This window comes from Rhineura floridana, chromosome 7, assembly GCF_030035675.1.
Source record: "Rhineura floridana isolate rRhiFlo1 chromosome 7, rRhiFlo1.hap2, whole genome shotgun sequence".
Lineage (NCBI taxonomy): Eukaryota > Metazoa > Chordata > Lepidosauria > Squamata > Rhineuridae > Rhineura > Rhineura floridana.
Window position 1 is genome coordinate 112,530,381 of NC_084486.1, and position 25,680 is coordinate 112,556,060.

General features: G+C 39.9%; 1 protein-coding gene across 4 annotated transcripts in view; it reads right to left on the minus strand.

The window, feature by feature from the left end:
* Positions 1 to 3,313: 3,313 nt before the first annotated feature.
* Positions 3,314 to 25,680, minus strand: part of GK5 (glycerol kinase 5) — a 50,218-nt gene continuing 27,851 nt past the window's right edge. For 2 of the 4 annotated variants that reach the window (XM_061636915.1, XM_061636919.1), the window contains 10 exons: positions 25,451 to 25,512; positions 25,291 to 25,364; positions 25,007 to 25,067; positions 23,231 to 23,357; positions 17,091 to 17,195; positions 16,001 to 16,095; positions 15,593 to 15,696; positions 10,994 to 11,053; positions 9,994 to 10,127; positions 3,314 to 7,201 (listed from right to left, as the gene is read on the minus strand). In XM_061636915.1, coding sequence (XP_061492899.1) covers positions 7,047 to 7,201; positions 9,994 to 10,127; positions 10,994 to 11,053; positions 15,593 to 15,696; positions 16,001 to 16,095; positions 17,091 to 17,195; positions 23,231 to 23,357; positions 25,007 to 25,067; positions 25,291 to 25,364; positions 25,451 to 25,512 — 977 coding nt within the window. In that variant the 3' untranslated portion in view covers positions 3,314 to 7,046. Of the gene's footprint in view, positions 7,202 to 9,993; positions 10,128 to 10,993; positions 11,054 to 11,119; positions 14,774 to 15,592; positions 15,697 to 16,000; positions 16,096 to 17,090; positions 17,196 to 23,230; positions 23,358 to 25,006; positions 25,068 to 25,290; positions 25,365 to 25,450; positions 25,513 to 25,680 lie in introns of those variants that run through there. The other 2 variants (XM_061636916.1, XM_061636917.1) reach the window with 2 other exon arrangements.

Genomic DNA, 25,680 nt, shown 5'->3' on the forward strand with positions numbered 1-25,680 from the left:
CCATTTATTAGAAGTTAATTTAGCTTTAATAATACTTTAATAATAATACTTTCTACCAGTTTTCCAGGGACAGAAGTTAAGCTAACTGGCCTGTAATTTCCGGGATCCCCTCTGGATCCCTTTTTGAAGATTGGCATTACATTTGCCACTTTCCAATCCTCAGGCACGGAGGAGGACCCGAGGGACAAGTTACATATTTCAGTTAGCAGATCAGCAATTTCACATTTGAGTTCTTTGAGAACTCTCGGGTGGATGCCATCTGGGCCCGGTGATTTGTCAGTTTTAATACTGTCCATTAAGCCTAGAACTTCCTCTCTCGTTACCACTATTTGTCTCAGTTTCTCAGAATCCCTTCCTGCAAATGTTAGTTCAGGTTCAGGGATCTGCCCTATATCTTTCACTGTGAAGACGGATGCAAAGAATTCATTTAGCTTCTCTGCAGTCTCCTTATCGTTCTTTAGTACACCTTTGACTCCCTTATCATCCAAGGGTCCAATCGCCTCCCTAGATGGTCTCCTGCTTTGAATGTATTTATAGAATTTTTTGTTGTTGGTGTTTATGTTCTTAGCAATGTGCTCCTCAAATTCTTTTTTAGCATCCCTTATTGTCTTCTTGCATTTCTTTTGCCAGAGTTTGTGTTCTTTTTTATTTTCTTCATTCGGACAAGACTTCCATTTTCTGAAGGAAGACTTTTTGCCTCTAAGAGCTTCCTTGACTTTGCTCGTTAAACCATGCTGGCATCTTCTTGGCCCTGGCGGTACCTTTTCTGATCTGCGGTATGCACTCCAGTTGAGCTTCTAATATAGTGTTTTTAAACAACTTCCAAGCATTTTGTGACCCTCTGGACTTTGTTTTTCAGCTTTCTTTTTACCAATCCCCTCATTTTTGTGAAGTTTCATCCTTTTTGGTGATGTCCACGTGTACAGTTGTCTTTTTGGTTGCTCAAAAAATGTGTTTGTAAGAAACAAATTATTGGCTTCACAGAATGCGCAAGTCTTTCTCCTGCTTCATTCCTATCTCCTAAGCTCCATTTCCCCACAATTTCTAGTTCTTCTCTGTTCCTTACTTTTGCATTCCAGTCCCCCATGATTATCAGAACATCTTGTTTTGGTGTGTGATCAATTTTCTTCTTGTGCTTCTGCGTATTATTTATTTATTTATTTATTTATACGTACATACATACATACATACATACATACATACCCTGCCTTCTGGTCAAAAGCCCTCAAGGCGGCTTACAAAAAACACAAATTACAAAATACAATTTACAAAAGTTAAATAATGCTCTTAGGCTAAACATGTAAGATGCACAACACATGAGGGAAAAGGGACAGGAAAGAAGGAGAAAAGCACACTCAGGCACCAGTTCTTGAATTACAGGTCTTATCATGACCAGCTGGAATGGAAGCAGGTAGCCTTTTCTTCTGTGTTTGCCGTTAGAGAGTAGACTTGGATTATGGTTATGTTAGTAGCTTTCCCGTTAAATTTCATTGATATCACTCGCTCAGACCTTGCGTTGTAGCTCTTAATTGCTTTTGCTACATCACTTCTCACTATTAAAGCAACCCCGTTTCTTATTTTCTCATTTCCTGCATAAAATATTTTGTAGTTGCCTGATTGAAAGTGTCCCATTTGCATCCATTTTAATTCACTCATTGTACAAATATTGTAATGTTGATGCATTCCATTTCTTGCTTGACAATTTCTAACTTTCCCTGGTTCATGCTTCTCACATTCTGTGTTCCTATTGTGTATGTCGTACAACTCTGGACTCTCCTTTCACATCTGTGCACATCAGCTTCTGGGCTTCCTTTCAGCTTTGACCCAGTGGTGTCATTACTCACAGCACTACTCGTACTTGTCCTTTGTTCTTCCCCAGTAGCTCGTCAAGTGCCTTCGGACCTGGGAGTCTCATCTTTCAGCACTATCTTGTGTTGCATTTTGGATACTCTGTCCATAGGGTTTTCATGGTAAGAGGTATTGAGAGGTGCTTTACCATTGCCTTCTTCTGAGTCTGGATGCACCTTAGTCTGGTGTCTCAGCTTTGACCATTCCTCCTGGGGTGCCCCTGCTAGGAGTCTAGACTCCTGATGGCATTGCTCTTCGCTTCTTCAATGCTCCCAATCCCCTTACCACGTTAAGGTGTGCATCCTATTTTTTGTTCCAGGAAAGTACTTAGTACAAAGCCATAGTTGTTGAGATGCTAATAGACCAATCATACAGATTTTTCAAATTATTATTATTTAGATTTATATCCCGTCCTTCCTCCCAGCAGGACTCCAGGGCTGCAATTTGTGTATTTATGTATAAGAAGTTCTTTATGTATAAAAAGTTCCAACTTTAACTACACAGTGCATAATTTAAATTATGGAACTTATTACCACCAAATGTGGTGATGGCTGTCAACTTAGGCAACTTTAAAAGCGGACTAGACAAATGCAGGACAATAGTACCATGAAAGCCCCACTTGGCAGAAAGGTCCCCAAACTGAGCAGTGATGGATTATCACATTGTGAATTTATTTAGACAGACAGACCCCACCTTTCTTTTCATGATAGAAACCGAAGGTGGCTCAATGGTCTAAAGAGAAGGGCTCCTGTAAGGTACTTTTAGACTTTGAACAATGCTCTAACTGCACTGCTCATTCATGGGAGGGTAAAGATATCAGTAGTTACTTGTCATGTTGGCTGTATGTTACTGCTGACAGAGGCATCATACCTCTTGATTACCATTTGTGAGGAAACAATAGCAAGTAAGAGCTATTGCACTCATGTCCGTGAAGGAAAAATATCACTGTTTTTAGACTGAAGAATCATACCTAAACCAAAACACAACATTAGCCCTTATTTATGGAACTGGATACCTAGGGAATCTGACAATGGCTCTAAGCAATTTAGCAGCAAGTTTTTCCTTGTCATCCTGAACCAATTCCCCTTTGGGGTTGCCATTTTCATGACACAGGGGAACACTTGCAATGACATGACCACTTTCCAGAACAAAATAAATCATTTAGTATATCTTGATAGTTGTAAATCACTACTACCTGGTAACCTAGTACACTGTATTTATAATTTCAAAATTATTTCAAAGTTGAAAAATTATGCTTACAGGTAAGTATCAATATATGTATGGAACGTAAGAGTTTACAATGTAAATAAAAATATTGTTCTTGTGCTAGCCATTAGAAACAATAGGACTAGTTTCAGTTTCTAAACAGAAGCCTCCAAAATTTAATGGTTAATACACATCATGGATTGCTCCTATCTTCAAAAATATTAGAGGTCTCAAACAGACAGTTTACAAGTAATGACAATCTCTTTCAGAACAAATTTTATTAAGAAGACTTTATTAAGGAATTAGAAATCTATTAGGTATTTCTGCAAACTAGAGATAGTCAGCTGAGCAACACTGTGCAAGTAAACATTCTGCTATAGAACTGGCCTTCTGTATGAAAAAATGTTCAAGCTTTCATATTTCTTTTGCACACACACTGAATGCTTTGGCTCTCCTAAATATGTATATATACAAAGTCAAGCTAACCCAGGTACAGTAGTCCATAATAAGGAACAGAGCAATATAAAAACAAAGCCAATTACAAATATACTACAGTTCACTAGGTGCCCTAATGATGACCTGGCTCTAGACAAAGAAAATAACATAGTACAGGTTGTCAGGGAAAATTTCCAGTTTAGACCCCATTCTCCTTCAGGGACTTGAAGACCATTGCTATGGTGACAAATAGCAGGATAAACCAGAATTCTGCACTAACAATTCTGACTAGAGTGAAATATTGGTCACGTCTGAAGGTTTCTTCTGGCTTGGTGTACAGGAGGCATCCAGGATGGATTGTACCATAGCACCACTCAGAACTCACGTGGATTACCTGATCTTAATTTCTATGGTAGGTCTGGCTCCAGGTGGCTCCTCCCCAGTTCTGTCTTGTGGCCAACCATACGAACAGAGGGTGTGGAGAACAATTTGGGGGGGAAACTGTTAAGATGTAAGAGGGAGAGCCAACAGGATTTCCCTCTGAAGAGGCCCACTACAGGGTGGGACAAGGTTTCAGCAGATTATATTTTGTTGCAAATTGTATGTCACCCAGCTAAAATGGGGGTGGTGGTGGATGCTTCCTGCACCAGAAGAAATCTTCACAGTAAGTGACCAATGTTCTGTTCTCACGTTAGGGTCTCAGAAATGCAAACCGTGTCCTAACTATCTTTGATCTATTATCTGATCCTTCAAAGTCTGACTGTATCGCTGTAGCAATATATGTAGTCCCACAGGATGGGTTTTAGTTGCAGACCGATGCCTTGTTGTAGAGGTGATGGCTATCCTCTAAAGCAAGACTGTGCTACTTCAAAGTCCATTTTCCTGGACTAAAGAGAACTTTGCCAAAGGTTAGTTTCACTTTCCCAGAAGGCCTTCTTATCTTCCCTCCTTCGCCAATGAAGTAAAATAAAAAGCGAACAAAACACTTTAGAAGGGGCGTAGCTCAGTGGTAGAGCCACATGCTTTCAATGCAGAATATTCCAGATTTAGCCTCCTAAAGTCCTGTCTAAAACTCACTCCCACAGGAGGCAATCATGGCCACCAGCTTGAATGGCTTTAAAAGAGGATTAGACAAATTCATGAAGAGTAAGGCTATCAGTGGCTATTAGCCATGATGGCTATGCTCTGCCTCCACAGTTGGAGGCAGTATGCATCTGAATACCAGTTGCTGGAAACCACAGGAGGAGAGAATGTTGTTATGCTCAGATCCTGCTTGCAGGTTTCCCATGGCCACTGTGAGATCAGGATGCTGGACTAGATGGGCCGTTGGCTTGATACAGCACACTCTTCTTATGTTCATATATTAAAATCCTGGAGAGGCATTGCCAGTCATGGTAGACAGTGCTGAGCTAGATAGGCCAATAAAATAACTCAGTAAAAGGCAGCTTTCTGTTTCTAGAGAGCACATAAAATAGCATGACATTTGGGCAGCAGGCAATAGATATTCGTGACACATAAACAATTTTATATAGGATTCTAGCTGGAGGGGAAAATGCTGACGTTTGAGTGCTAGAAAAATGCCATTTACTGCACATGCTTACTTGATAAGGATTTGTGCATTCTGCACAATAATTATTGCACTAAAAACAGCACCTGGAAGTAGACTGGGAGTTTCTACCACTCTTGAGAAAAAAGCCTCAAGGGAATATTAAAAATCGAGTTTTGGCCTGAGAGCCATTGAAGAAAACATTGGATGCATGTGCACTATTTCACATACAGTAGGGCCCCACTCATATGGCAGGTTCCGTTTCAGGCCCCTGCCAAAAAGCGAAAACCACCAGAACGTGGGGCCCTACTCAGCTGTAGTGTGGGGAGCTCTAGTTGCCATGGTCCAGCTGACAGCAATCAGCTGTAGCACGGGGAGCTTGTGCGCTCCAGCTGATCCCTGTCAGCTGGAGCGCAGTGGTTGGAGCTCCCCATGCTACAGCTGATTGCCCAGCTGGCCCCGCCATATTAGCGGAACACAGAAAAGCGGAGTCCTACTGTATTCTCTTGTCTGTTTTATAGAGAGATTGAATTTGGGGATACAGTTGATAGTTCTGGTACAGTTTGAAACACTTTAACAGATGTATATAGTCAGGGGAAATTGAACAGTGAATCAAATGGGAGGTGCAGGTTGTGCTCATGGATCATGGCTTCTAATGAGCAGAAAACAATCTTGACTTGCTGTTGATTTGGAAATATCATCAGTAATTGGTTATATGTAGCAACAAAATGTTTGCAAGAATTTTTTTTTTTAAATTAAAAGCTAGGATTCTCAGGATTGTGGATTCCCAAGGTTCTGCATTGCAAGTAAAGCACCATAAGCTATAAGCACAGGTATTTCTAGCCCTTTCCTCGCCTAGATAGTGGGGACTGTTAACTGATTTCCAACATCGTCTCGCAATTAATATGACTAGGATTCAGTTTTTTCAAGGCTTGACAATAAACTGAATATCATCATTGAAAAGGGAAGTCAATCGACATCTTAATTTAGGCTGTAAACACACAAGTCGCCAGATCACATCTGGAGGGGGAACGGATTGATCTGCCAATCAGTTACAACATCTCTTTGAAGTTGATTTTTTTTTAAAAATGCACTCAAGACCACCACGTCTTACAGGCGTAGGATTTGACTAGCGTCATGTGCCCCGTTTTCAGAAGAGAGAGATGGAGATGCACCAGAACTGGCAAAACAGTGAGTGTGTTTCTAATGTCAGTTGCCTCTGTGCTTATTTCTGTTAAGCAATTCTCAGTGGCCAAGGAGTCATATTCTGCACTAGGATGAAATCATCCGACTGACAGAAAACAAAGTGTTTTTTGCTATTTTCCACTTGCCAGAGAGCCTAAATAAATGCGAGAATGCACCTTTACCTTTTTTCCAAATACCAGCACAGACACTGAGGCAAATAATACATTCAGGTGGCCAAGTTTCATTGGGAAATGGTATGGGCAGTCAGACCTGCTCATGTTGTAGTCCTGATCCAGATTCCCCACCTCCATGATTGGTATTTGAAGAAAAGAATTAGAAAATGTTCATGCTTTCTACTAGGCAGAAAAAAACTCCAACCTGCTCTGGATTTGGAAACATCAATAGCAACATGATAGTTTAAAATCTGCTAGGCTTTTTTGCATTCATATATATTTATCATCACATTTAATTTGGCCATTAGAGGGATGCAATGGTAAACCACCTCTGAATACCGCTTACCATGAAAACCCTATTCATAGAGTCACCATAAGTCGGAACTGACTTGAAGGCTGTCCATTTCCATTTTTAATTTGGCCATTACAGGAAGTCATCCCTTGGGAACACTGGTATTCAATCTCTGGACTGCTGCAGGGCGGTCACTGCAATTCCAGTGGGACAACTAGTATATTTCAAATACCCTTACAGAAGAGAAACTGCTGAGGACAACTCAACTTTAAGGCAGAATTGGAGTTGTGGGTTATATTGTTCTACAAAAATCAACGTTTCATAGATACTCATCTAAAATACTAATTTTGCAATAGTCTCATTACTGTGATGTCTGGCTGTACCAACAGAGAGAACGTTGAACAGCTTTCATCCAGTTACCCATGGCAGGCTCATATTCCTTTAGGTCCTTCTGTGGCTTAAAAACCATGTCAGTTTGCCTCAGCTTCTTTAGTTGTTCTCTGTCATTCCAAAATCCTAGAAACCAAAAAACAACAAAAATCACTCTCAAGCTGTACCATGTTTTATCAAGATATAGTGCAAAGGAATACATAGATCTACTATGAAGAATAGTAAAACCAAGAAAGGAATTAGTCATAACATAATGAACAATCGTCCAATGAAGCTAAATGTTGGGAGATTTCAGACAGACAAAATGAGATGCTTCTTTACATAGTGCATAGTAGGAATTTGCTCCCACAAGATATTGTGCTGATCATCAACTTGGATGGCTGTAAAAGAGAATTAGACAAATCTATGGAGGATAAGGCAGTCTATGCCTACTAGCCATGAAGGCTATATGCAGTATTCCTCTGAATACAAGTGCTGGGAATCACAAGTGAGGAGAGTGCTGTTGCACTAAGGTCCTGTCTGCCAGTTTGACATAATAGGCCTCTGTGTTGGTCACTGTGAGAACAGGATGTTGGATTAGATGGGCCTTTGGTATGACTCAGCAGGGCTCCTCTTTCTTATTAAGAAATGTATTTATTTATTAGATTTATTTCCCGCCCTTCTCCCATGTGTGTATTGGCTACCTCCAAACATAGATTTAGGACCTGCTCAGCCTCTCCCAATATTGATAGAACAGAGAGAAAGTTGGTTGTCATTAGCATGTTGATGACATTTTGCTACAAGTCCCCATATGACTGTTTCCAATGGCTTCATATACGTGTTAAATAGCATGGGTGACACGACTGAACTGTGTGAGATCTTGCAAGGTAATTCTCCAGGGGCTGAGCAGAAGTCATTAATACTGTTCTCTGGAACCAGAGGAGATAGGAGTGGAATCATTGCAAAGAGGTGGCTCCAAATCCCCAAAGGCAGTCCAGGAGAATACCATAGTCAATGGTAATGAAAGCTGCTGAAAGGGTCATACTTCCTCTGTTTATCTCCAGCCATAGATTATCAATCAGGGTGACCAAGACCATTTCAGTCCCCAAACCAGCCCTGCAACAAGATTGAAATGGGTCTAGATAGTCAGCTTCATCCAAGCATGCCTGAAGCTGCCCCACCCTCCACCTACCTAATATTTGTCTTAATATTGACAAAATGGACATGTTTTCATAATCTAGAATGCAGAATAATCAAATCTAAAATAAGAACTAGCCACTAATGACAGGCACATGATTTATATTTAATTGGGATTAATGAGTTAAAATGCCAACAGGCATCAAGCACAGGTTTTCCAGTGAGGGGATATTAACCAGTTAATGCCTAAAATACTGATGGCCTCATACCAACAACTTGATCTTCCATTTGGGACTATGATAGTACTATTTGTATACAGCCCTTTGTATGGCATGAAAACAAGTTTTCCTTGGAAAAAATGTCAGGTCCCAAGGAGATGCCATCTACATATGCAAGAGTTTAAAAGCAGCTTAGCATATGAGCAATAGCTTCTTACTTTTCTCATGTGAAATCATGACTTGGGAGGATGATAGCTGAACAACCTGTTCATTTGAAATATTATGTAGTAATTGCATAAGAGAAGAAGCCATCTTCATCACAAAGTGGTTTGTAGATTGCAGCTTTACATATACATTTAGTTTAAAGTAAGTTCTGAAACATTTCAATGGAACTTGTTCCTCAAAAGACCAACTTAGAAGAGAGACATTTTAGGCTGCAATCCAGTACACATTGAAACCAATGGAGCTTACTTCTGAGTAGACATGTATTGGACTGCAGCCTTATGCAGTATATTTCCAAGTATGTTCTATGAAAAAGTAGGAGCCTCATAAAAGAGTACATGATTTTGTGCTATACATTAAGTACTGTCAGATATTTCGAGCCTTTGTAGGCTTCAAGTTTAAGCTTAGAGTTTGAGCAGTTTTATTCAAGATTTCTATTCTTCATATTTTAAAACAATTGTTTACCATCAAAGTATACTCCATGTTAACTAAATTGGATTATGCAGTGTAAAGACAAATGCTTAATTTTGACATTTATCAGAGCCCAATTAAGCAAATTCTACTTTGAAATACAACATTTTATTAGTGCCATCGTGTTTAATTTTTTTAAATCAACTTAAAGGTGGCTTGCTTAATTGAACAGGGACTTATGTTTTTTATCCCCCCCCCCATATTGTGCTTAACTGAGCAGGAGATTCATATGAATCCATAAAAACATTTTCTTCAGTTCTCTAGAAAAAGCCAAGAAGGCTGAGTGAATCCATCAGCAAAACACAACATATATATTCAGAAGGTCTAGCCTACAGTTATGAATCATGTTGCTTTAAACCATTGCTTTTTTGTGACACTACTCACCGGTATGGAGTACCAGCACTTACTTTTTTTTTTTGCTGCTCATGGCAGCCATTTGGTGTTGGCACCCGCTACACTTTTATGAAGCTAGGAGTATTGGCACCTCTTCTTTTTTTTTTTACCAAAACTAAAGTAAGCACTACTGACCATCTGTTTATAAAACAGTACATAAAGTTGCTTGTGTACCCACATACTTAATCTTATCCCTGCATGTGATTTCTTTCATAAGTTCCCAAACTTGAAAGTGGAGTGCCTGGTAGGAAACGCTGTTTCATAATTAATGTGCTCCCTGGAATCTGAAGAGTTATTTGATATCCACATTACAATATCTTTATGCAGATATTAACTCAATGAGACAGTTTGCATTCTGAATGTATGTAGGTGGAAAGCTAGGCAACATATACTTCTAGAAGTATTAAGAGGCAGAACCTCTGCTAATATTTGCCATCCAGAAATCTGTGTCACAATATGGAATAAAGAAAAAACCCTAATTTTCAGACTACTACATACCTACAGCAAGACCAGCTAGAAAAGCTGCTCCAAGACAAGACATGTCTGTACAAGCAGGCTTGCTTATCATCTTATTAATCAGATCAGAAGTCATCTGCATTACAAAATTATTTTTACTGACACCTCCATCAGCTCTGTGAAAGGGGGAAAACACACACACACAAACATAATTTCAATGCTTGGATTTCAGAAAATCTATCTGATTCAAATTTTATTCTCTGGCAATTGATTTCTATAGACAGTTCATCCTCAATAATGCCAAATATCTTTATTCTAGTCAAGGAAACAATTAGCCACACAGAAACATTTTAAAGCCATTATACATAATTTTTAAAGGCTGTTATATTGCCACTGTGGTGGCTGCCTAATTTATTCACTATTCTTTTCCAACATATAAATAAGCCAAATTATTTCGCTTTTTAATAAGAGTAAACCTGAGAGTAAAAATGTAACATATTGTTGAACATCTAGCTCAGGAGCAGGGGTGGAGAATCTCCAGCCCATGGATCAGATATGCCCAAACCAAACCATAAAAATTAGCATTTTCAAAAGTCTCCATTAGTGAGAAGCTTTTTGGGAGCTTTTTGTAAGCCTGACAGCTGGGGAGACAAAGGAGAGAGAGAGAGGAATGGACAGCTGGGGAATGTGTACGTTATGAAAAAATGGGATAGCTGGCTCTGCGCATATTTGGTACATGCCCTCCCCATTACTGGAACTGGCCTCCAGAAACTTTCTCATGAAGAAATGTGGCCCCCAGTCTGAAAAAGGTTCCCCATTTTAGCACTTTTATCCACAAAAAGGACCATCAGGCCAACAACATTCTAAATATCTAAAATACTGATTGGAAATCAGTGATTTGCCAAACATTATGTAAAAGGTCACCAGGCTGCTTTTTCTGACAACATACAGGCAACTAGGAAATTTTGCTATCTGTTCAGGAGCTTACATCCATAGGTGGTTTCAAATAAAGACAAATTCACATAAGATAACACCAACATACCGAATGGACATAGGTGGAATGTCTACATCTCTTGTGATGATATCATAAAGCTGTTTGTTTCTTGCAAAAGAGATTCAATGTAAATGAAAGCATTTATACAAGAGTAACATGAGCTTTAGAAGCACAGTATGCAGTTAGTTACAGACCACAGTTCAATCAAAACTAGCAAGACAATTAAATAGGCGTTCATAATGAGCTTTAAGTAAGCTATTGTAAAATAAACTGGAGCAATTCAGTTCTTTATAATACTTTATCTTTCCCATGTGTATTATACAGTACATTTTTAGGCTACTGTTCTCAAAGGTTAAAGTATTGTGCAATCAGACAGTAGAATACCATAATCAACAAAACCACAGAAAATAGAACAAATTAAAAACATACTAAAAATCAGTGGACAAGCCACAAAACTAGTTTAAAAGTTTTGCATCACTTGCAAAAACTAAACTTTAATAAGGAGCTTCTAACCTCAATAGGCAAAGCACTTCAAAGCCTATAGGCCAGGGGTCACCAACCTTTTTTGGTCAGTAGTCACACTTGAAATTTTGAGAAAATGCTGTGGATGGCAGTCACAAAACAGCTGTTGCAGGGCGTGGTATACCACAAAATGGCCACTGTGGGTGTGTGGCATAATGTCTGCCACATCTAAAATAAAAAAGACAAGGCTACAAAATGATTGCCGGCATACTCCACCCCCCTCAATTAATGGGGAAAGGCATCTACATCAGCCACTGATACACTCATTCATGGAGAGAAGTGCTTTGCACCTCTCCTCTGTTCAGAATGGAAGTGAAGGTGGGCATCCAATAAAATGTGGACATGTTTAAGGGGGTTCATTCAATGTAGGAGAATGTGACGAAGTGCAAACAGGCACTGAGCAGGAAGAACAAGCTGTCTCTCACGTATTTTGAATTTTTGAGGGGTATTTACTGGGATGTTTTGCAGGTGCTATAGAAGGTACTGGTGCCCATAGGCTTTCCGTTGGCAACACTTGCTATAGGCTATAGCAGCAATGCCCCATCTCGGTCCACCATCATTCTAATCTGACACAGCAGTGGTAGACAGAGTAGAATATGTTTTCTCATTTATTACTGGTGCATGGCCTCTATCTACTACAGCAGAAGAGGAAAAAGGTCACAATCAAGATTAATATACTTTTTATTGGGCACATCAGTAATGGCCACAGATGGAGCCGTTATCTAATTTAATCTTCCGAGTAACCAAAATATTGAAGCATTTACATTTACCTCAGTGCTAAAATATTAACAATAATTGTGGTTTGTTTTGTTATTTGCGAGTTGTTAATCCAACTGCCTTTTGTTATCCATAGCAAAGCCATGGATAAATAACTGACATTCTACCTGCTCAACTTGAATTTTAAAATTAAACAGCAATGGGCAAAACACTCTGTTTTCAGACAGGTTCTATCAGTTATTTGAAGTCAAAAGGGAAAATATTGTATGAGGTACAGGTGACTTTTAAGGCTGGGATGGGCTTTTTTTCTGCCTTGGTTTGCAAGTGAGTGGGCTTTTTTAAATTAAAAGCATGTAAGTGGAGATTGACAACATTTAGTGGAAACTGTCTGGCATGTAGACCCTGGTGTATTTTTTTCTGTATCTCTGTGAACTCTGAACAAACAGCAACCAGGTATGTCAAAGTTTATAGAATCAGTTAGCAGGACAGCAGCAGAATCAGTATAAACAAATAATAGTGCAAAAGGGCTGACTGTAGGATAAGTAGCACCATGGGTGAGGAGTGCCTTTGGTACCTCCTGTTCCCCTGGTCGTCAGCTTTGCTAGGCCATCCAGAGGGTTTATGGAGCCCAGTACAGGTGTGAAGTTGGTGGCCCTGCTGCTGCTGCCCCCTTCAAGGACCCATGTATGTGGGTACAAAGCTGGGGGCTACATGCCAGAATTATTGTATTCAGGGACTACATATGAGAATTTTCACCTGTAGCTCCTCCTTGCCCTGGGATCAAGCAGAATGATGGATGTGATTCATTTTTTCTTACAGGGGAATATGGGAGTAGGAATTGGGCTGTGCTTCTCCCAAGTACCTCCAAATTCCAAATTCCTTCCAGCAGACCTTCTTTCTGCTTCCTGGGGCTTAGTCTCACAGGTCTTCTGGTTGTGCCCTCCTTCTGGCCTTTTCCACTACTCACTCAGGAAGGATCCTTCCCTTAAGGCCTGGCCTCACACCATTCCTTTCCTTGTGGTAAGTGCCACAGAAGTTATTCTCCAGTGGCATCTTGCCTCAAAATCTTAGATAGCATATACTCATTCACTCACTGACTACTTGAACTCTTTCCCCGATGGGCCTGGAGCTCTTTCTGTGACAAGAACAGGTGCCTACTCTGCTGCAGAATCCCTCCTCAAAGCCTTCCCTGTTCCTTCTATCCTTACATGGGGCTACTTGGCCTGGGCCAGTCATAAGCCTGCTTGACCAATATTATCTCTTATCCTTACTGTGATTGGTTTAGACTACCTTACGGTTGGGCTCTCCTTCCAGCCTCCCAAGGATACATTTTATAACCAGATTAAGCCTTAAATTAGCATCTATTCTGGGGTCTGCCAACCCATCACCCACAGGCACATCCAGCAGATAGCCCAGACTGAGGTTTATTTTTTTTTAAAAAAAAGTAAGTCTCTAGCCCTCCTAGAAAGAAAGACATGGAGCAAAATGTGAGGTGCCCTTCTAAGTGATTTATGTGAAATGAGCCTGCCTGCCTGCTCCTGTCTGTCACTGTTATTAGTCTGTGCATTAGCCAATGAGTGAAGTCAGAGCTGTGATTGATAAGTGAGTTGTTTGGATACCAGGCAAAAGGAATCTCTGGGGCTGTCACGAGCTGTTGCTTTGTTCTCCTTTTCAGTGCATTTTTCTTGCTTCTGCCTTTTTTTTTTAAGTCCTTGCAATTTCCATAGTTTGCCCTTTCTTTTTCCTTGGCAACCAGGTTGCATCTTTACTGTGCTGGGTTCACCTGAGTTCAGGTAGTGCCTAGAAGTTATTTTCTGCAAATACTGCTACACAATAAGTGTGGGTGAATGTTAAAGAATTCCCCCCCCCAAAGGAAAATGTGAAAACTTTGCTAAGAGGCTTAGCCATGACTCTTGCTTAGCAGAAACTAAAGACTCATTAAAATTCACTGTATAGTTAATGTACAGTTCAATGGTACACATGGCTACTCAGAAGTAAGTCTCTGTGTTTAATGGCCCTTACTTTCAGGTAAGGGTATAGGATAGCAGCCTAGGCATTGGTTTAGGATTGGCATCGGGAAAAAATAGGGTTCTTGTGCCTTTAACAATGTGTGGCAGGCAGAAATTCAGCAGGTCAGGCCTTTTATAGTTTGGAATACAATTATGGGAAAAGCTTCACCATGACTACTCTCTAATTTTGTGTTGCCCTGTGCCCTTCATGACAGCCATTGTGTGAATGGTGCTCCCAGAATTCTCAAAATTTGAAATTTGCCCTCTGGTCCAAAAAGGCTGTTTCTTAATAATGTAAAATATTTATTTCAAGATGGCTGGGGAGGGGTCCCATTATGTCACAATTACATGTTGAGATTCAGTGTTATCTTAGAACTCTAATATATCATTTCTTCTTATGAAAACTTTAAACAAAACATCAAGAATTCTAGAGAGCGATGTACCAGGATCACTGCAGGGGCCAATGGTACACACAAGGACTGAAGCAGGGGACCCCTTGTTTTGTGGTGGTGTGGGGCAAATAGCCCTAGTCCTGTCCCCTCCGGCAGCTCTGTAGTGCTCACAAGGCTTGCATGCAAGACTGCAAAACATAACAGTTGTAACAGACCCTGCTACTCCCAGGCTTTTCCCCAGCAATGCCTATGAAAAGAGCCCAGAGCAAGCTACCTCTTATTTGCTGCTCTGCTTTCAGTGCACTTCAGCTCCAGTTCTAGAATTCCAATGAAGTCTGTCATGTGGGTGTCTCTGAAAGGCTGACTCTCATGGAGTTGTAGGCCCATATTCTTTATTATGTTCAGCACACACACAAAATTGTCCCTGCTACAAGCTATCCTCCCTGAGCTCCAACATTCCCTCCTCAGCTATCACAGGTTTTACTTTTAATATTCTTGCAGCAGTTCCTATCTTTGGTAAGCATTCTGTATTTTAGAATATCCATTATTTATATCTTTAAAAGTAATAAACAAAATTATAAAAAAGATATCCAGCTGACCTCTTACAGCTTATGACTTTATTTTGTTATTATATAGTGCTTATAGTGTTTAAAGTGCTAAGTGCTCAGTAACATTGCTTCAATGTAAATCTGTGTTCCACTGATTTTTACCTAGCACAAATGACATCAAAGCTAAAGCTGAAAAAGAAACATACTTTAAACCAAATTGAAAAAGGATCATTTTTGTAGTTAGTACCCAAACAACCTGTAGCACCTTGAAAAAAAGGTTACAGACACTTGCTTTTTGCCACTCTAGCTCACTGCAGACAGTACATTAAAAAAAACAAAAACCAGTCCCTCAGCTCTGCTAGGAGCCCCGGGCGACCATCCAGCTTGCCCACCTCTAACATTGGCCCTGAGAGCAAATCTCTGTTTTGGAGATTTTAACTGGGCACGCTGACTGAGTACCTGAAAGCTACAGATTCCAACACAGCTCGAACAAGATGTTTTTTGGTGGTGGAAGGTGTGATCCCCATAAATGAAGTACATGCATAAGGATCATTCACTGGTATCTAAAATAAAAAGATATGAAAATAAGATATGGAAGGATTTGTTCTGATAGCAGATGTCTAAGAATGGACTGAAATTATAAGAAAAAATAACTTACAGATGACAAGAAAGATGCAGCATAGTAAGAAAAGGAAAATTAAAACAGCAATAAGCATCATAGTTTTACAAATATGGAGACTTTCCAATTCTATACTGATGCAGAAGATGTTGAAGGTTGAATGAAATATGCTTTCTGATTATGAACATACATTTTTGGGGTGTGACAGCCTGTCATTTTGACAGATTAATTAATTGTTGTCATTTTACCTGTAATCCACTAAAAGATGGAACAAAACAAACTCCTCCTGAATTTACTAAACTATGGGCCATTTTTGATGTCTCTTCAGCACTGGAAAAAAGACCTGTGAAAATACACAAGACACATGAATTAATTTATGCCACTGCTTCCCAAATCTTTGCATATCTTCCCCCCTAAAATTAGTTGAGAGGTTCTTTCGATCCAGGCCACAGTAATGGATACTCTAACACAGTGGTTCCCAATCTCCCCACCACCACCATCTGAAAATTATTCAAGGACTTGACAAACCACTTCATTATTTTTCTGCCTGTTGTCACAAAAGTGCTAGATACTATATGATGTTTTACTAAATTATCATTGCTTCTTTTAGTTCTAGTTTAGTTTATAGAAAAAAATTGTACTGACTTAAAATTGTAATACAATAAAAGAAATAAAAGAAGCAATTAAAAAAAGTAATTCGAACATTTAATGCAGACATGCCACAGACCACCTGAAAGAACCTCATGGACCACTGGTGATTCACGGACTAGTCTGAGAACCCCTGCTCTAACACACACACATACATGCTATAACAAATTTGGAAGATATTTTACAACATGATGAGAAAAGCAGACATTCTTGGGAGCTAGAAGACTTCAGAAGTGTATTGAGGAAAATGTCAGCAAGTGAAAATCTGAAAATACTTCTTTTCAGTGCACTTAGTGACCAAAATGTAAATAATATTAAGTTTACTTTGTTTTCCACTTTTTACATTTTAAAAAATACATAGTAGCAGGTATTCAATTTATATTTGCCTTAAATCTTTTAACATAATTTGGAGTCTCAACAGGCTTCTGCATCATAAGAAGCAATCAAACAGCACAAGAAATTCTGATAAATTGCTAAAAATATCAAAAGGAACAAAATATTAATCTCATCTATATTTGAAAGCTAGCAATGTAGTCCTAGGTCATGCTTTACATACTAAGGCTGCAATCCAATACACACTTACCTGGGAGTAAGTCCCATTGAACCCAGTGGAGCTTACGTCTGAGTAGACATGTATTGGATTGCAGCCTAAATGATTTCAAGCTCAAAGAGTTAAATGAAGCTACTCACCTAAGCTCTGAGCCCATTTAATAGTATTCCCAGTATCTGAAGCATTGCCTTCCGCTAAGTAGATCACTTCTTTCCCAATTTTCCAACCAACCAATGGATACAAGCCTTAAAGTAATAAGACATGAGTGAGTTTATGCGTTTAGTACACATCCTAACCATTATATCCCTTTGCTTTTCCAACAAAACCAGTATTTTATTACATGTGTACAATGAAACTATGTAGTCACAGGCCCTTGCTGACATCTGAACTCTTTTAAAACAACAACACACACAAACAATGTCTTGCATCCAAAATACTAGTTTAGATATGACCAGTAGCTTGCAGACATCCAGTGACTTTCCTGGTGAAATAAAACTGCCTACTTCTGCACTTAGGTTTTTTGCTCGATTCAACAAAAATAAAAAGGCATGTCAAAAGCCATCATTATCAAAATATCAAAGAACAGTGTCTAAAATTACTAAATATTAAAAGTTAGAAGCCATCACGGTTTATTTTATTTTTTTATCATTAATTTTTATTCAAACTTTCAAACAAAACAAAACAAAAAAGAAACAAATTAAACAATAAAATAAAATGTTGACTTCCGATTTGTCGCAGATCATTTATAGGTCTATGATATATAACAAACCTGTCTCTTAATACATTACAAAATCACTTTCCTCCAGTAGTTATCTTAATTAATCATCAAATCTCATTAACATCACTTTATTCTTTCCGCAAAAAGTCAAAGAGAGGCTTCCACTCCTTGAGAAATATATCCATCGATCTTTCTCCAAATAAACATGTCAATTAATCCATCTCATCAAGTCTGCTAGGTCCAGTAATTTCAATAGCCATTCTTCCATTATCAGTGTTAATTCCATCTTCCAACTTCCATCCTTGCACCCATAATAATCTTGCTGTCATAGTCATAGTCATATAGTAAGAGTCTGATGGGAATTTCCTTTATCACAAATATTTCCTTGCCATCAATTCTGAATGTGTTGCTGAAATATTGTTGTAAAGTCATATCTCTGTTCCTCTTTTTTACGAAATGCACTAGCACATCTCTTGAGAGTTTTTCCATTGTCACATATCTGGAATTAATTCTATAAATTTTCTCTATTTCAAGTTCCATCAAATCATTCCAGTCCAGAAATTCCATCGAAACATTGATAGCTTTATCTCTGATATCTTCATCAATTTCTCCAGGGACAACGCCGAATTCCAAACAGTAATCTTTATCTCCAGGATCCACAAACTCCAAATATTTTTCCAGTTCCACACTTGATATATCTGTTCCAATCTCCAGGATTTGCATCCTCCCTTCAATTTTTGCCATAAAGTCCAAATCTTTTTCCAATTCCACATTTGATATATCTGATCCAATCTCCAGAATTTGCTCCTTCCCTTTAATTTCTTTTTCTTCTTCTATTGCTTGTCCATCTGCTTCTTTTCTCATATAATCCTTTATTTCTTTCAACTCCTGTTTCACTTTACCAAATTCAGTTGCCATCTCTTGTCTACTCTGTCTCAGTTCTTGTTTCGTTATCTTAATCTCATCCATTATCTTCTGAAACATATCCAGAGGGGAAAACCCTTCCAGGGGTACATCCAGGGTCTCTGCCACTTCTTTGATTGTCATTCTTAAAGCCGGAAAAAAAACCCCTTCAAATTTCCAATATAGCCACAATTCCCAAGCAAAGAGTAATTTGCTTCTTTTTCCAGCAATGGGAGTTAATATTCCAGGCCTGTTGACATCATCTGGCCAGCACAATTCTTATCTCCCGCACGTCCAAGAATGCAAAACAAATTTGGTTCACAGCGCCGAACAATTAGTAACATACACGAACAGCAGATTCGTCTAAAGAAAGTAATCCAAGAAAAAGTAGTCCCAGACATATATCAATCAAATAATCATCTAAATCAGATTTTCTCTTCAGGTAAGTTGCCCCTCATCCGTTTTAATCTTTATAGTTTCCAAATTCAGGCCAGCTTTTTGCCATAAAAAATAAGATAAGCTTTTTAAATTTTCTTTCCTCCTCCTTAATTCCTTGTATAAAAAAGAGAAGTGTAACTCACCCAGGTATCTTAATTGCTGATTCTTAAACAAATCTCTTTTACTGTAGTAATTTAAGCCAAATGATAAGATTAGACAGAAGAAAGCTCGCCCGTTGTGGATCGTTTAAAAGAAAAAACGTCTCGCTTTTTTTCAGCCCAGCTTGCTGCAAGTCCTAACTCCGTCCTCGGCTGCTAGGTATGCCTTCCTTTCCCAGGGAATTCCTGATCAATTCCAGCCACCAACAGCCCAACAAAGTTTTTGTGGATAATCTCTTCGGTTCACCCTTGCCTGGGAGAACATTTATACCAGTCAAAGTTCCCTTTTGACTGATTTTAAACTGAAAAAAGCTTCCTCTGAGACAGAGCTCATCTCAGAGGCAGCCACAGGCGGAGCAATCCTTCCGGGAAGTCAGAAGCCATCACGGTTTAGAGTTTGTTACTAAAGTAGACGCACATTTACTTTGGGTTGTATTTAACCAAGTCCTACTCGGAGTACACCCATTAAAATTCATGAACTTAAGTTAGTCATGTCTATTAACTTCAATGAGTCTACTCTGAGTAGGACTAGAATTGAATACCACTCTGTTTTTAAATATGATTTGTGATCTCTTTGTAAAAGCTATTGAGAGTGGCATATAAATGCCTATATATAAATTAATTAGTAATATTAGGCAAATATGTTCATTCTTGTGCTTATAAAATTATTATTATTATTATTATTATTATTAAATTTATTACCCACCCTTCCCCAGAAGGTTCCAGGGCAGGCCCCAACAATATAAAATACAATATTAAAACAGTTTAAAACAAAATGAAAGCCATTGCTTAAGATACAGGTTCAGTTATTCATGGATCCGTAAAAGGGCTATAGCCAGTATGCAAGGTGAAACTGATTAAATGCTCTCTTGACTTTGGCTGTCAACTGGACATCAAAAAGCAATGCAATTATCAGGAATGTTCCCAATCTGTAAGCCTGTTCCTTATGCAAAGGTGCAACTATGAATTAGTTCAAGATTATAATAGGATCCCCATGGTCACCCCACTATAAAACTTAATTTAACAGCTGCAATCATCTAGTCATTTAATAGACTTCTGAGAATATGTGTATATGCCCAATAAAAGCATCCCCAAATGGAACCCAAATAATTGTGGGGTGCCCCTGGGCTCCTGCCAGGAGGAAGGGCGGGATATAAATCAAATAATAAATAAATAAATTCAGCCAAGCACACATAGCAAACTGTGGAAAAGAACAGATGCTTCTTGCGTAACTAACCTATGATGTTGATCTTTGTTAAGGAAAAAATGGTTCATTTATTTACCCCATTATATAGACGAAATAAAGCATGGCTTTCTTAGGAGCAAAAGCCAAAAACACAGGCTAATGACTCATGTTGGTGCATTGTGTGTGCTCTCCCACACATGGCTATGTAAGCTAAAGAGGAAGTCTTACTAGGAACTATGTTTTTATCTCATTAAAAGAGTAAAATAGGGAGCTCATTTAATCAGTGATTGTGCAGGAAATGTTTTAACCAATTAAGTTGAGGATTGACAAACCAGCCTAATATGGGAAGATTAAATTCCAAAATATGTATGGGTATGCAAATATTTTTTATCTTTTAATGGTAATGTACAACCTCATCTGTAGACATGTCCAGTGGCCTGGCTCTGTATGTCTATGACAAGATTCCTCCAAAGGAAATTGAGCATTCATACCAGCCGACAGTGGGAGAGGGGATTTGGGAAGTGTGCAGCTGGGAGACTCAATTCACAAAGGAAATTACATGTGCTTGTGCATCTGAGCAAACAGGTTGTTCCCAAATGAAATAATATGGAACTGGTAAAGTTAGTTGACCATATTGTAGATGGGAATCAATATGGGAAAAGGACAAAGATGGCGGCCGCAGCAATAGTGGACGGCGGCGGTGGCAAAGGAGGTTGCTCAGGCAGGGGCTCTGGGGTGCCCATGCCAGAAGGCAGCAGCAGCAGCCTGGCCGCGGGGGGCTGCCCGGCTGCTGGGGGCTGCCCAGGCAGAGAAAGAGGAGGAGGGGATGCCACCATGGCTGCTTTGGCGGCAGGGGGCCTGTCATCGTGGACGTGCTCCATGGAGCGGGCACTGGAAGAGGTGGTGGCCAGCGGTGCCCTCAACCTGAGCGGCAGGAAGCTGAAGGATTATCCACGGGGCAACACTGCTAGCCACGACTTTAGCGATACCATCCAGGCTGTACAATATTTCTTTGCCGCCACCTCCACCTCCTGGTCCCGGTCCCAGCCCTGCTTCACAGGCCGGCCGGCCATGAACTTCCAGGGCGGGTCCACCACAGCCGCAGTTTGGCCTCTCTAACTCAGCGGCCACCCGCATCGAGATTGGGCACTTCCAGTCGGTGCACCGTAACATCTACACCCTAACAACTATGCCATCTACGAACATATTGAGCGCGTCGACGATCTCGAGCTCCAGAGCTGGATTCGTGAGCATGTTATCTCCACCAAGGGCCACAGAAATACAGCTGGAAGAGCTGGATAAAAACCATGCAGGAGACGAAGCCGTGACAACTCATGGCAGAATGTCCAACAAGATCAGAAGGATATAGTATGATTCCTACAGTATGATACCCACTACTGGAAGCTTGTAATTTGTCAGCTCTGCATTGAGACAGCAGTGCAGGCGGGGCTGGAAATTCCTGGGTATCTACCAGGGCGGGAAAGTCCTTAGCTGGCAGCTTGGTCGTAAATCTGCCAGGCTAACAAGGATGGAGCGTGATAAGGGCAAGGCCCTTTCCAAGCTTACGTGCCAAGCCAGAAGTCCAGAAGTGAGGTCAGTAGAGGTCCGGGTTCAATTGCCAAGGGGTCAGTCCGAGATAAGGTTCAGGGAATCTGGAAACACACGAAGCCACACCTGACGTTGTAGTCAGCAACAAGCTGAAGCCAAATTTTTCTCTTTTAAGGAGCAGGTTTGTCAGCAGGTGTGAGCCCTCAGCGTTTTGGCCTTAAGTGGACAGGCCTGCCCCTCTTCTGCCTGACCGTCTGTTGTCTACGTTCTGCAGGTGAGGGGGGAGTATCCTGTTCACTGTCTGCGTCTGGCTGAAGGGCTTCAGCTGTGTCTGGGGTGCTCTGCAGCTGAGGGGGAGAAGGAGCTGGGTTCTCAGGAGTTTCCTCCGTTTCTCCTTCTGGGTCTGCTGCTGTTACCCCCCGAGTCATCCTCGTCTGATGAGTCCTCCGAAGGGGCCATGACATAATTGCTGTTTTCTTTTTTTCTTTTTAATAATGTTATTTGTTATTTAATTTTGAGAATTGTATTATTTTATTGCTGTATTGCTGTATTATGTTCTATTGCTGTATTGCTATATTCGTGTTTTTTGTAAGCCGCCTTGAGGGCCTTTTGGCCGTAAGGCGGGGTATAAATTTAATAAATAATAATAAAAATATTGTAAAAGTTCAGCTAATTTCTTTCACAGTGACCCCCAACTAGAACAGGTGCATTTTCTCTAATGGGAAAAATAGAATGAAATTGGGATTGTCTACTTTAGGATAGCTTTTATTTCCTAATATGCAGCAGCTATATTGAATTTTCAAACATTACATTTGGAGACTATTCATAAGTTGTTTCTCCCTCTCCAAACTAGTTATTCACCTGACCCCTCCATCCTGCAACTACTGACTAATGCAGCTGAGCCCCAATCACCAAGAAATATTCTTGACGATTCTCTGACAAACGGAGAAGGTGACAGATATTGGCACGCTAAATGAATACCTTAGAGCACTATATATTTTCTTATTGATTTCTGTGGCTTGGATCCATAATGTAACTTAAAAACATGGATGAAAACGTTTCCCACTCTTCATCCACCCATGATTCAAGAAGGGCTGCCTGATCCTCCAGAGAGGCTTTTGGGGGGCTTGCAGACAGCTGCAGTACATGGGGGGGGGAGTAATATTTCCTTCCATGAACAACCTTAAAGTCAATTTCTCTCAGAAATCAAGCTTTGGTTGCCTTTGAGTCTCATTACAAAATAAAAACACCTTTCCCTTTTTGGGAATGTCTGTGTCCACAATAATTCTTGTCACCCAGAGTTTTAGAATGCAAACATACAAGCCTTACCTTTCCTAGATGCATGAACTTTGCTTCCAGTGTTAATATCCCAAAATGAACCAGTCCCCATGGTGACCTTAACATCACCTATATCAAAACAACACTCTCCAAACATGGCTGCCTGTTGATCTGCCACCTATAGTACAAAAACAAAAAAAAAATGAACAAAATCATCATCAGCAGGTTGTTAGTGACAACTACAAGATAATTTTGTATTGGTTTATGTATTTTCCTTTTTTGAAAGACGTAAAGGCAACAAGAGGAATAAGAACATAGGAAGCTGCCTTATTAAAGTTTTAAAAAGATGAAAGGTTGCCCCATTTATGTCCAGTACTTCAGTATGACCAGGGTTAGCATCAGCACCCAGCATCTGAGGAAACCTAGCAGGGCCCTATTACTAATGCCTGCCCCAGATTCCCGTAAATTGGTTTTCTTGTCAGGCACTGCAAGCAGAACCAGGCAGCAGGATCTAGCCAACTTTTAACTCAGGGACATTGCGGGAAATTAAAAGGGTAGCTAAACCCAAACAGTTAATGCTGTTTTAAGCACGCCATCACAGCTAGGTAAACCATCCAAGTCTCACTGTTAGAGGAGAGGGCCCCACAAGACACTTTGCCCATGGCCCCCTCAATTGTGGAGCTGGTTCCAAATACCATCATATTATGGGAGCAGTTTGAACTCAAGGAGCAAAGCAGCATTGAATGTTCAAAGTACATACGTCAAACAAGTATTGTTTCACTTTTCCCCATATCTCTTCAGAACAGAGAACTGTGCAACGGGCAAAACTATGTGGTTTACATTTGCATAGCCATAAGGATTGTTGGGCTTGACTACTGTACTCTTCCACTATGCATTTTTAAAAGACAATTTAGGGATTAGGAATCTCATCTTACAGTACCTCTGTCATTTTTTACACTGCTATTTCTCCCGTTTACACTCAGATTGTTACACATTACTAAGAAAGCTACACAACTATAGAAACAAGCATCTGCCCACTACTTAATACTCCAGACAAAAAGAAGGCAAAACTGTTTCCTAAACATAGCTTGAGAACCTATGCAACTCTTATTCACAACATTTAATGTTATAGGGTCTTATCAAACGCTGTGTGAGTGGCTTTCCACTCGCACAATAGGACTTCCCCTTCCCCTCCTCTCCCTGTGTGCCCCAAAAATCTGCTCCAGAGGGTCCCCTAACTCTCTGGAGCAGATTTGACGGTTTGCAGGGGCCTACAGGGTAGAGGAGGAAATTCTGTTTTGCAAGCAGAACTGCAGCATTGGATACAACTCATTAGGCTGAAGGGATGCAGAGGTTCTCTCAGAGATGTCAAATTAACATTTAATTCACTCCAACAAAGGGAAAATTTCAAAAAAATAAATAAAAAGGCAAGTGCCTGCTAGTGAAAAACCATGCCCTTCAGCTATGAAAAGGCATGTTCTACAAGATAAAAGGAGGTTAAACATGAAAGACCATAACTAACATGGAAGAAAATTGCTGGTTTTAGATTTCAGTGTTCTATGTAAACTCTTTCTTGAACTAAAGTTATTTATTGGATATGAAACTAGTGCACAGAAGTGCCATGACATGCTCCAAGGGACCAATATCCATTTTAAGAAGCTCAGAATAGGTACTTTTAGCTATACATAGTAGAAACAACACAGATTGACCTGTATTTTGAACGTTCTCTCTGGAGAATTTATAGGACTAATACATTTGACATGGTACCCTACCGGATCTACAAATACAGTATTTCTAAGGGAATGGGAGAAAAGGCTTTTCACTTACCAAAGCAGCTACTACAATAGGCACTCCAAATATTTCAGCATCAACTGTTCCAAAGCTGTGACTTAAAACAAACATAGAAGTTTAACGATTAGTGGCCTGTTAAAGGTTAACAAAGCTATAACAAGTGGACTAACTACAGGTATTTTACAAGTGTGAAAGATATGTCACTTCTATTTTAAATCTTAATTATGGCATCTTGTAATATTTTCCATTTATAGACTGACATTTGCTTTTATTCAGAAAACACACACATGTGCACTTATTCATTAGGCCTTTGGTCTTACCTTGTGTCCTCCACTGGGGGAAAAATTGATATTGGAATGGAAAGTAACTTGCTAAGGAACACACTCCACTGCAGCTGAAACCACATGCATATGAAAAAAGGGAATTAAAAGCAATACAGAGCAAATACTGCAGCAGCTGTGGAGAGAGAACTACTCATACCTTAAAGGGATCAAAAAATGCAGTGGAACTGGCACTTGAATAGTCTGTAGCATACACCACACCTGGGGATTAAAACAGAACAGAAGTGTGACTCTAGCCTCCTTCACATGCTAGTCTCATAAAAGGGTGCTCATTTGATGAAGGGGCAGGGGGGGCACACTGCAAGCCATGGGGCCAATTCCTAGTCTTCACTAGGGACCAAAGTATGTAAGTTGAGAATCCACCATGCT